This window comes from Etheostoma spectabile, chromosome 4 (assembly GCF_008692095.1).
Source record: "Etheostoma spectabile isolate EspeVRDwgs_2016 chromosome 4, UIUC_Espe_1.0, whole genome shotgun sequence".
Taxonomy (NCBI): domain Eukaryota; kingdom Metazoa; phylum Chordata; class Actinopteri; order Perciformes; family Percidae; genus Etheostoma; species Etheostoma spectabile.
Window position 1 is genome coordinate 17,052,209 of NC_045736.1, and position 12,823 is coordinate 17,065,031.

General features: G+C 41.0%; 1 protein-coding gene across 4 annotated transcripts; it reads left to right on the forward strand.

Annotated features, from left to right (window-relative positions):
* The first annotated feature begins 1,305 nt into the window (after window positions 1-1,305).
* rereb (arginine-glutamic acid dipeptide (RE) repeats b) lies at window positions 1,306-12,281 on the forward strand. 4 transcript variants are annotated; one of them, XM_032513940.1, is made up of 17 exons: window positions 1,306-1,664; window positions 2,592-2,640; window positions 3,264-3,388; window positions 4,008-4,107; window positions 4,212-4,310; window positions 4,679-4,759; window positions 4,887-5,037; window positions 5,150-5,236; window positions 5,336-5,547; window positions 5,745-5,900; window positions 6,237-6,347; window positions 7,204-8,333; window positions 9,299-9,503; window positions 9,605-10,307; window positions 10,410-10,547; window positions 10,634-10,805; window positions 11,054-12,281. In XM_032513940.1, the coding sequence occupies exons 1-17, from the start codon at window positions 1,558-1,560 to the stop codon at window positions 11,085-11,087; spliced, it is 3,660 nt and encodes a 1,219-aa protein (XP_032369831.1). In that variant the 5' UTR covers window positions 1,306-1,557; the 3' UTR covers window positions 11,088-12,281. The 4 variants fall into 4 exon arrangements, with proteins under 4 accessions (XP_032369831.1, XP_032369830.1, XP_032369832.1 ...); XM_032513939.1 differs by having other exon boundaries at window positions 1,307-1,664; window positions 5,742-5,900; XM_032513941.1 differs by having other exon boundaries at window positions 1,308-1,664; window positions 5,354-5,547; window positions 5,742-5,900.
* The last annotated feature ends 542 nt before the right edge of the window (window positions 12,282-12,823 follow it).

The window sequence follows — 12,823 nt, forward strand, 5'->3', positions numbered from 1 at the left end:
AGATCTCACCTCCTGGGGCATCAATGATCACGAGGAAGATGAGGGATCAGCCCAGAACTACAAGCCAGCGAATGGCCGGGCCGGTCTCAAGTTTGCAAAGGACCATCTGGATGATCCAGAGGAAGAATGGGAGAAGGTCTTGTGGTCTAATGAGACAAAAAATAGATCTTTTTGGTCTAAACCACTCGCTGTGTTTGGAGGAAGAGGGAGGATGAGTACAACCCCAAGAACACCATCCCAACCGTAAAGCATGGAAGTGCTTCATTCTTTGGGGATGTTTTTCTGCAAAGGGGACAGTACGACTGCACCGTATTAAGGAGAGGATGGATGGGGCCATGTATCGCAAGATCTTGGCCAACAACCTCCTTCCCTCAGTATGAGGATTGAAGATGGGTTGTGGTTAGGTCTTCCAGCATGACAAAGACCTAAAACACACAGCCATGGCAACTAAGGAGTTGCTTTGTAAGAAACATCTCAAGGTCCTGGAGTGGCCTAGCCGGTCTCCAGACCTGAACCCAATAGAAAATCTTCGGAGGGAGTTGAAAGTCCGTATTGTCCAGCGACAGCCCCGAAACCTGAAGGATCTGGAGAAGGTCTGTAAGGAGGAGTGGGCCAAAATCCCTGCTGCAGTGTGCAAACCTGGTCAAGAACTACAGGAAATGTATGATCTCTGTAATTGCAAACAAAGGTTTCTGTACCAAATATTAAGTTCAGCTTTTCTGATGTATCAGATACTTATGTCATGCAATTAAGTCAAATTACTTATTTCCAAATCAATGTTTTTTTTGATTTAGGTGTGTGTATATATGTACACATGTATATAATATATATATATATATATATATATAATATATATATATATATATGTGTGTGTGTATATATATATTAATATATATATATATATATAATGTGTGTGTATGTATATACATGTGTATGTATGTATATATATTTGTGTGTATATATATGTGTATATATATATGTGTGTATTTATATATGTGTGTGTATTTATATGTATATATATGTGTGTGTATATATATTTATGTATATATGTGTGTGTATTTATATGTATATATATGTGTGTGTATATATATTTATGTATATATATGTATATGTATATGTGTGTGTGTGTGTGTGTGTGTGTGAAGATAAATTAGTGATGTTTACTTTTTGTATTGAATAATCTCAAAACCAGATAGCTGTAAACTTGACAAAACTGACAGTATATTAAATTATTAATCAGTGGTTTTTGACAAGCCACAGCCTTCCGTTAACAGAACGGTTTCTGCGGCTGGGAGGTTAATGTCTTACATAATGTTTAATAACCACAGCAGTTCACGCAGTATGCTACGATGTTTGATTCATGGAGGCCTGTGCAGCAGCTGGTGAGTAGCCCCAGTGGCTCCTGCTGCCGATCCGCGGCACATGCTCAGTTATGTACACCGAGACAACTTTGAAGGCTAGCTAATAGCTGTGGCTGCTGAGGTCATTGCACTGGGAAAGAAAATAGACCGACTCCCTCCCCTCCACTATACCGCCTCCATTTTGAATAGCCATGTAATGGGGGATTCGCATAGTTTTTGTGTGTATCGCCCACTGTGCTGCGTAGTGTCAACAAGCCACATCCAAACATCCTTCGACATGGACGACCTGTTCAGTCCGCGGAGGTAACTTGATTAACTTACCATTTGCATTTATATTTTAGTTGTTATGTATTACATATGTCTCGGTGTTTTGTAGCGTTACTTTAAGAGCCGTTTGTATGAAATAGTCGGCGTGTCAGTGGTCACGAAGTTCGTATCTGGCTAACAAGCTAACCAAAAAACAGCGTAATGTTACTGTCTCGTTAGCAGCTAGCAGCTCCTGCTGAAGAATGTTTTTTGATTGCTTTGATATAGCTAACAGTTATTCCTGCAGCTATTGTTTTAAATAATGCCACTAATGCAGATTAACCATATACGTCGTTGAATAAATCAGCTGTTATTTCCTTTGGGCTTGGCGTGTATTGACATGGGTCGTTGTCGCTATACGTAGCTAACGTTATGTATGTCAATGGCATGTTGTGCATGCTAACATTTATATTCATTATCGAATCCATACTTTAGCTTACAGTTAACCAGGAGACGGAGGCAGACAGCTACTGTCAACCTCTTAGGATCTCCAAAGTAGCACACACTGTTCTTGTAATGGTGACCGTAAATATTAGCAGCTTAGGATGACTGATTGACAGTCTTCCACGGTTCTAGCGTCGGGTTTCATTCATATGATATAAGGAAACGTCGCAGGTCACAGCTGAGATTGGTTCACAGTGATGGAGGGGCGGGATGGTATTCTGCTGCTGAAATCACTGTGTGCAGTAGAAGGCAAGCTGCTCTGACAGCCAAGTTAAAGCCGGACATATTGATCATACGTCTGTGTACATAATTATCTGTAACGTTACAGCGTTAGCGACCCGCTAATCAACAGGTCATAGCAGACTGAATGAATTGCAACACAATTACATTTACTCTTCCTTTATTCTTAACACTTTGCCAATGTCAAGACTGTTGGTTGAAAATTAATATTAATGCACATGATGAACATTTTTGTTTCAGGAGCCTGAACAGCACACAGGGCGAGATAAGAGTGGGACCAAGTCATCAGGTACACCCTATTGCAATATTATTTGGCATTTGAATGACATTTAAGTTTTGAAATTATTAATACACTTCTATATCCAAAAGTTAAAATCTTTTATTACTTGTTGGGGAGAGGTAAATAAATAGTTTGATAATCAACATTTGTAAGATGACAATATTAGAGTATGTGTACCTGCAGAATGTAACGTTAGGTCCAATTATTATTATTATTATTATTATTATTATTATTATTATTAAAAAACTAGTCAGACCTGTCTGTTCTGTTTGCTTTGTTTGCATGTCAATCAGTATGTATGGTATTTTAATTAATGGGCCTTTCCTTGAATAAATGAATAAATATCTTATGTGAAACTGATTCTAGCTGGTACCGAACCCCAGCAAAAGTCTATTTGATTATAACAAATCCTTTTTCTATTAAATACTTGAATTACACATGGTAATAATATAAATTTTTGACATTTGAATTACTCTTAAAATGTAAATTTATGTTTTCTAAAGTGCCTGAATTTGTGCCCTGTAATTCTCCGTTCAAAAACATTAATTTTGGCAGGACTTTCAGTTGCTGTTCTTAAGGTGGTCTAATAAGTGTTGGTTGCTGTTTTTGTCAATTCTGTGGTTTCACTACAGGCCAAACTACCAGAGTTGCAGCTGCGGTCTGCTCCTGGTTTACAGACTCAGACAGAGAGTGAGGAACTGATGTGGATGCCTGGGGTCAATGACTGTGACCTTCTCATGTACCTCAGAGCTGCCAGGTCAGCATCTGCACTATACTGCTTAATATCACTGGTACTTAGGTGAACCTGGTCAGTTGTGAGTTTTGTACAAAGCTGGCACCTTTGCAAAAGGGAACAAAAACAATAATTAACCTGCAGCCATGTCCTTACTGAACAACAAGATGCAGATGCTATTTAATGCTTTACTGAATAGCCCTTACGGTGTATATGTACTATGTTACATATCTATAAACAAATACTACTTCACTATATCTCAAACCAGTACTAATGGTAGATAAATGGGGCATTATTACAATAAAAAAATAAATAAAATAACCGTATTATTTACAAACCTTTTGACAAGGGTAATTATAAAAGTGTCACATATGGGGAAGTACTTGCAAAACAAAACCAGTCTTGGTCTGGTTATGTGAATGCCAGTGTGAATGCAGCCTGCCTATAGTCTACTTTTTCTATTTACCTGATTCATTTGAAGCCTTGCAACTAACTACTTTAGTTGGGGGAAGGGATTAAGAGAAACACTGTTCACCTGTACTCTTAAGCATTTCAGAATCATTCCTTGGAGTCCTGCTAAATATGAAACTAGGAAAGTGTAAAAATGCACCCTCAATATCTTTTTCACCTTTTATTTTTCAAGGAGCATGGCAGCATTTGCAGGGATGTGTGATGGTGGATCCACAGAGGATGGATGTTTAGCAGCCTCCCGTGATGATACCACACTCAACGCACTCAACATGGTGTGGAAAACAACTTGAATTATATTTATCAGAATCCAGTAAATTCAAAGACCCAAAATATGGCATTGCAGATTTACAAACATCTATGTTTTCATCAATCCTAGCTACATGCAAGTCATTATGATGCAGCAAAAGCTCTCCAGCGTCTGGTTAAGAAGCCTCTGCCGAAGCTTATTGAGAAATGCTGGTCGGAGGAGGATGTGGTAAGACACCTTTAGCTAGTAGTGGTGATGAAAATGATGTAAACTGTTAATAGTTAGCATGTTTAACAATGCATTGAGTGTAATATACAAGTTCTCTTTTCAGAAATTGGCAGTTTATTTAACTTTTTTTCACTCAGCCAGCAGTAAAATAGTGTTTTTTTAAACCGCTACCTTAGTTTTGAATGGAAAATCAGTCTAGTACTTTGATATATATAACAGTGTCAGACATATATGTTTATTAAATTTATATTCATACACTCATTTATATATTACAATATTAACATTACCTATACAGGAGCCTTTTGTTTCGCAGCTGTATATCATTTAGTTTTATCCACCACCACCCTTCCCTCTTTTTTCACCAACAGAAACGCTTCATCAAAGGCCTGAGACAGTATGGAAAGAATTTCTTCCGCATCCGGAAAGACTTTCTGCCCACCAAAAAGACTGTAATTGAACACTATGTTTTTGCTTACAGAACAATTTGTCATGCATGCCGTGATTTCAGTGTAGCTATACATTTTTTAAGAAACATAACTTGGATTGTTCCTAAACGTCCTGTGTTCTTCTCATCAGGGGGAGCTGATCACTTTCTATTACCACTGGAAGAAAACTCCCGAGGCTGCAGGAACCAGAGCTTATCGACAGCAACGACGACAGCCGTCCTCTCGCAAAGCAAAGACTCGCTCTGCGACAGTTCCTGTAACCCCATCGCGGAATTATTCAGGTGAACACGTAGTGTTCCAGTTTTTTCTTTCCCCTATTCATGTCGATCTTCACAGCTGTGCCGTCACAAATGAACAGGACGTCTTCATTGAAGCTGATCTTCTCCTTTGCAGTGGATGCGAGTTCTGCCAGTGAGGATGATCTTGATAGTGAAGATAGTGAACAGGAAGTCAAGAGCTGCAGCCACTGTGGTACAACAAGTGAGTACATGTCTTTATATGTGATTAATCAAACTCTCTCTCTATTTTTATTACATACATGATAATGCTTTAAACGGTTTGTGAAACGATTGCCTAAAGCATTTTATTCCGAAACAGGTTCTAAGGATTGGCACCAGGGGCGTAGAGACAACCCGTTGCTATGCACGACTTGTCGCACATATGAAAACAAACATGGATGTCTGCCGCCAGCTCCAAAATCTGCAGGCGCTCCATTCATGTTTAAACCTGTTAAAGAGGAAGAAGAGGTGAACAGCAAACATGGCATGAGGACACGGCGAAGCAGAGCACCTGTAAGCCTGAGGCTAGCAGATCAATCACATCATTTTTGAACATTCAAAAGAAATTGTAGTTAAAATGTCCTTTATATATAAAATAGATTTCACAACCTATTGAATCCATCCAATGGTTTTACTTACTGTGAAACATGTCTTTCCTGCATGTGTTTTACCAAAATAAACTATTGATTTTTTTCTTTTCTTTAAAGCAGCTGTCAACTTTAAGAAGTGGCCACAGGAGGCTCACAGGATCCCCCACCAGTGAGGATCAGCAGTCCAGTATGCCGTCTCTATGTGGAGCAACTTCTAATTCTCTGAGATCGTCATCCACAGATAATAAGAATGAATCCAGCAAGAAGACAAACAAGGTAAACATAATCTACACACGTTCATATGCTGGACCTGTATGACATGATCTTATCAGACCAGCCGGATTGTTTGCATATTATTCTGTCGAGGAACTCTTCAAAGAATTCAGCCGTTGAGTTGATGAAAGGTAAGTTAGTCCAAACCTACATGTAATGGAAATTATACATGCACATTGTATGTAAGTGATTTAAACAATGTGGCCCTTGAGGACACATTTAATACTGCTGCAGCCATAGATGTTTGTTGAATATCTCCCGTTGAGGTTTTGTGTCAGTCAGCATCATTGTTTTCTGTCAGTAATTAACACCAATGTGTAAATCATGTTGTGTCCACAGAAGGTAAAAGAGGAGGTAACGTCACAAAAGACGACAAAACGTGTACGGGAGAGTCCTGCTCAGGAGCATGACGAGCCTGAAAAAGTTACACCTAAAAGGCCGAAGACACAGGTGAGATGGAACACTTTGTCAAATATCATTTGGGTAAACACTTCTCCGAAGGGGCCATTTTGTGCACCAGTAGCAGTAAACGTCATACGTAAAAAATTCTGCAATGAGTTCCAAAGTGTGACGATAGATTGTGATTTAACAATTCTATTGTCTTTTTCTGTTCAGTTTATGCGATGCAGCGGTGCTGTTGTTTGGCTTTGCAACTAGACCTAAATCGATGTTGACAATTATTTTTATTAGTTGTCACATCCAATCGTACAGTACAAGGTAGTGAAACAAATTCTCTCCATTAATCCATCCTGAACATTAGGAACAGTGGATGCTACATACAGTGTCCTGGGAGCAACTTGGGGTGCAGTGTCTCGCTTAGGGACACTTTGACACATGCCGGAGGGGCATGGGATCAAACCCCCAATCTTTGTGGTTGAGGGCTGACCCCCCGCTACCCCAAAGCCACCCAGGCTGACCTAATCTAATAAAAAGGTGGTTCAAGACAGTTAGTTAATGTAGAAGGAGGCTTAATTTTATTTTTAAAAGTTAATATACAACAGAGAAACACAAAGTTGGTATTAACCGTTCCTGCTTCAGCTTCTAGGCTGAGGTGGGAAGCATGGCTAACCAGCTCCACTTTACCAAGCAGTTGGGAAGCAAGACACGGGAACTTTACTTGGTCCTGAGAATATACAAAATGTATTAATAGACAAACTGAAACATAAATTGTACATTTGTTACCACTTTGACAACTTTACTGCTAATTTATTCTCTGCTCTTATTACCAACACCTCTCTCTCTCAAATAGTAATCATATATTGCTCGGTGTGAATTGGGTACATCATTTGTTTGATTGTTCCTCCAGGATCCACGAGGCTTGCGATCAGAGGGAGAGGCCGAGGTTGAGGAGGAAAGCTCTTCAGAAAGCCGCAGTGCTCAGGACGATGGCAGCAGTGACACCAAAGACATCGATCAGGACAACCGCAGCTCCTCTCCCAGCATTCCCAGCCCTCAGCAGGGCAACGAAAGCGACTCTGACTCATCTGCCCAGCCGAACGGTGGCCCATCAGAGCCTGTTGCTGCTGTGTTGGCTGACGCACCAGTCCCTCAGGCCCTCCCATCTCAGGGCCATCCCATCACACTTCAGCCAATGCAAAGCACCCACCCAGTTGATCCTGCTCAGAGCCCCCCTCCTCCTTTTCAGGACTCACCTCAGCCAGCTCCTGGTCAGTCAGCTTCCACAGAAGGCCCAAACAGCCAACCACAGCCCGCCTCTCACTCTCATTCTGGTCTACCACCTCTTCCTTCAGCACTGGCTCAGGATTCTCCTCTTTCTCCAGCATTTCAGGTCCCACCTGCTCTCAACTCTGCACAGTCTCTGCAGCCTCATGGCCCGTCACCTCAGGCCCCCCAGCGACCCCCTCCTTTCTTTAGGGAGTCTCAGCTCCCCCAACCTCCTCTGTCTGGCACACAAATCAAGCCTCCTCCCACCACTCCAATTCCACCTTCACACAAACAGATGCCACACCAGTCTGCTACACCTTTCCCTCAGATGCCCTCCAATCTCCCCCCTCCCCCTGCTCTAAAGCCACTCAATTCTCTGCCCAACCAGCATCCTCCAGGTGCCCCCCCTCCTCCTCTTCAGCTCATGCCACAGCCTTTGCCAATGCAGTCGCTTCCTACCCAGCTTCCAGTGATCTCTCAGGTGCAGACCCACCCTGGAAAAAGCATGACTTCCTCTCACCCACCAGCCTCACACCCTCTCAACTCTGTAACATCTTCTGCTATTGGTCCTGTCCCGAGCCTCCAGCCTTCATTCCCACCTCTTCCTCCAAGACCCTCACAGAGCACTGCAGCAGTTGGATCACACATTCAGATTAAAGAAGAGCCATTTGATGAGATAGAAGAGGCTGAAAGCCCTCCTTCTCCACCTCGGAGCCCCTCGCCAGAGCCCACCATTGTCAACATGGCAAGCCATGCCAGCCAGTCTGCACGGTATGTTGGAAACAGTATTTTTTAGGAAATTCACAAAAAATAAGTGTTTGGCTCATCTTGTAAAAATTGGAAGGTTTTCAGATTCCTATGTATTGTTGTGAAAAACGCTATACCACAGTGTTTAAATAATGATGCCTCTTTGTTTTATTTAATTTTATTACATGTGTGCGTATCAAATGCACAATTTAAAGAATACACCTATTCTACCAAATAGTAAGACAACCAGACGTTTCAAACAAAATCCATAAAACCTGCAATAACTAAGAACTTGGTGGCAGTCGAAAAAAGCTGTCAACACACAAGCAGACCGTTGCCTATTTCTAGCAGCATCCAACAGATGAAGAGCAACACTAACCTTCATTTGAAGCCAATGTGACAAATGGAAGTCAAATATTCGTTGTAGTACTGGTTTGGTCTCCACCACTTCCTAAGGAAAATGTATGTTCACCAGCTAGTTGCTCACTGTCTTGTCTTGGGCTTTGGAGTCATTTCTGCTGAAAATAGCTGCCTGCTGCTGATCACAACGGCGAGAGAGAATTAAAATAATTGAGTTGCAGTCCGGAAATCTAAAACAAGGAGCTGAAAAACGAAAGTTTTATTAAGCTGAAATGGACTGTAGAGTCTTGTAATTTTCTGTAGCTTCATTACTTGGAGCGCCCACTTTTATAGAGAAGTAGTCATGTTAAGTATTGTTGCTTTTGTTTTCCTTTACAAATAAGCGGTTCACATATACAGTTAAACTCTGGAATTGTCTGATTGCTGGTTTTTTTCCCGTTAACTATTATTACTTTTGTAAAGGCAGTTCTTGCTGAGTTAATTGATTCCCAGACCTCATTATCTCTCCTTCATTATAACTGACAGGAATTGTTTCCAAAACTACCTTTTTAAATGAATGATGTTGCGATTATGTGTGAAGGTTTATTAGTCATACTCAAAAGAAAATGTACATCTGTTATTTCTTTCAGGTTTATCAAACACTTGGATCGTGGTTACAACTCCTGTGCCAGAACAGACCTGTTCTTTACTCCACTTTCTGCCTCCAAGCTGGCCAAGAAAAGGGAAGACGCTGTGGAAAAGTCCAGGAGAGAGATGGAGCTTAGTGCTCGACAAGAACGTGAAAGGGAAAAAGACAGAGAGAGAGAGAGAGAAAGGGAGGCAGACCGAAATGCTGTGAGTGCAACAGTCCAATCATTCCTTTTTTAATATCTTCTTTGTGACAAAACATGTATTGTGTTTTTACCTGACTTATGTCACGCGTTCTTTGCTTACAGAGAGCCTCCAGTTCGTCCCATGACAGTCGCATGAGTGATGTTCAGATGACGGTTCAGGGCCACGGCCGCCCCTCCTTTGAGCAGCCGCCCACCACTGTAGCCGCTGTGCCCCCATATATTGGCCCTGATACACCTGCTCTGCGCACCCTGAGTGAATATGCCCGACCTCATGTCATGTCGCCCAACAACCGCAACCACCCTTTCTATGTGTCACTGAGCCCTGGCGACCCCTTGCTGGCCTACCACATGTCTGGCCTGTACAACGCTGAACCCAGCCTCAGAGAGCGCGAGCTCCGAAACCTCAGAGAGAGGGAGCTCCGCGAGAGGATGAAGCCGGGCTTTGAGGTCAAGCCCCAAGACATGGAAACTTTACACCAATCAGCCAACCCCATGGAGCACTTTGCCAGACACGGGGCAATCGGTCTTCCCCACATACCCGGGCCTCCCCACCACTTTGCACCCTTTCATCCTGGGTTGCACCACCTGGAGCGAGAGAGGATGGCGCTGGCAGGACCTCAGCTGCGCCCGGAGCTGAGTTACGCAGAGCGACTCACTGCAGAGCGGCTTCACGCAGAGAGAATGGCATCTGTGGGGGCCGACCCTGCTGCCAGGCTGCAGATGCTCAATGTGACGCCACATCATCACCAGCACTCTCATATTCACTCCCACCTCCACCTGCACCAACAGGATCTGCTCGGTCAAGGTGAGTTTGGACTTATTGACTCATGAGTTTTGCTAAGTTAATTAACGTCCGGTTGGGTGAAGTTAACCTTCATTTACGGTATTATTTTATTTCTTCATCCAGGTTCAGGTCCTCATCCCCTAGACCCCCTGGGAACAGGACCACGTTTTGCTAGGTTCCCCTTCCCCGGCGGCCCGATTCCCAATGCTTTACTCAGCGATCTTCCTCAGGATCATGAGATGCTGCGTCACCCACTGTTTGGTTCGTAATCTCAACCCACAACCTACCACTTGAATCTTTTCTGAGTCCATCTCTTCCAATTTGGTCTTTTTATGCGTCTTCCATAGGAGCTGCATATCAACGAGAGCTGCAGGGCCATATTCCCCAGTCAGCTGCTCATCAGCTCCAGGCCATGCATGCTCAGTCTGCAGAGCTGCAGAGGATGGCTATGGAGCAGCAGTGGCTGCATGGGCATCACATGCATGGGGGCCCTCTCCCAAGTCAGGAAGATTATTACAGGTGAGGCTTTTCAATGTCCTATCTTACACTAAAAAGAGAAGAAAATAGGATCTTTCAGTGATTAAAAAGCATCACATTATTATCATAGCTATGCAGCTTAATGGGACTTCATGTTATGAAAAATGCCTTTGTATTTGTGCATTGGTTGTTAACATTTTCTCCACCATGGAGCCAAAATTATCGACATGATTCTTCATTGCTCACTGCAAAAGTGTTTACCTTGTTTCTTTGTTTCTGTTTTCTAAAAGCCGTCTGAAGAAAGAAGGTGACAAGCCATCTTGAGTGCCAGGTGGTGCATGCCCTGAAATCCTATACTCACACCCAATAGAATACTGTACTTTTAAGACTGTAAGAAAAAATGTCAGTCCATTTTTTTTTTTTTTATATATATATTTTAGAATAATCTTTGTGGCTCTTTATGTGCATTCCTGGTCAGCACTTAATGGGACTGTAAAAGTCCTTTAGACTTTATACTGGTTTTGTTATCAACATAATGAACAATCTCACCCATTCATGTGTGATTTAAAGAGACAGATTTTCTCTAACAAACTGTAAAACTGTTTCATATGCAGTGATGAGAATTTGCTAAAATATAGCTCTTATAAAAGATATGAAAACAGTCTGACTTTGGTGTTAAGTTTAAATACCTATCTATAATTTCTAAATGATTTCCTTGTACAGAATGACATTTAAATTTGTGTTTGAATGATTGTAATGACCTAGCATGACTCAGCTTTCCTTTTTCACAAAACTAGAATAGAAAGTTGCATTGTGGTGTTTAGACTTTGAAAGCATATTAGAGGTTGGTTTCACTCTTAAATCTGCTAAATATTTGTCTAAATCCTAAAGTTTTATATATCAAGATATCTTTTCACAGTATAACCGAAGCTTTTATTCGCTCATTTTTGAGATTGTAAATATTACATGTTTACAATGTTCTATATGAATAAGTACTATTGATATAGCAGTAGATGTGAACACTTGACCCTTGATTCAGCACGATAGCAGTAAATCATAAGCTAAAACAGTATATGGTATTATAAGGAGAGATTATTATTATTAATTGGACCATGATCTGTTGCTACAGACAGACAGTTTTATTATAATGATGTATTTACAACATTTTGATCAGAGTAACTAAATTGGAGAAAATTAAATCTTAAGCATTTCGATGGAATTTTTAAAAGAACTGCCTCTAAATTCAATATTTATGTGACATAATATGAAAGTGTATCCATTGCATATTTATTTCAATAAATAATTCTGCAATGACATTCTCTTTGCACATGGGAGTTCCTCTGTACCAACAGCCTGTGGTATACTGACGGTGCTGTTATTTTGTCCACCCTGTTATATATCGAAAAGGGCTAACTACCAGGTAAACCTCTCTGCATAATGCAATGTATTAGACTGCATTAGTGTAAGCCTAGGTGTACCAAATAAACTGGCAACAGTGGGTTTATACTGTGAAAATAACAGTATCCTATTAGTGCTGTTTTTCTTGCACACATCAACTTGGACAGAGAGGAGTGTATTTATGGTTTTATTGCATTAAATCCCTTTATTGCACAAAATTCTGATATTTATGTAAAATCATATGTACCCAGTCTTGTTTGACAAGAGATATGAAGTGTTGCTTGTAGATCTTTACACAAAATGTGACAGTGGCAACAGCAGAATAGTTAGGGGTAATTCATACAAGCATCTGAGAATGGATATGTCAATTATATTTTGCATATGTATATTGTAGGCAAATACATAACCATTAGCTATTTTTAAAGCTTAAATGTTATTCCAACTCAGGATGTGATGGATCTTAGCAGATAGCCTGGCCTTTTCACTACAAAGTATTTTAGATCAGTGGTTCCCATCCTGTTAATCTAAGGCATTGTGAGTTGATTACCAGAGTAGGATTAAAAATAAAAATAAAACTACTACACAGTTACAATAAATTCTCTGTGTAGTTTAAGGCTGTATAGTTTTCCCTCTATTTGTATTTGTCTACATGTATGGAATTA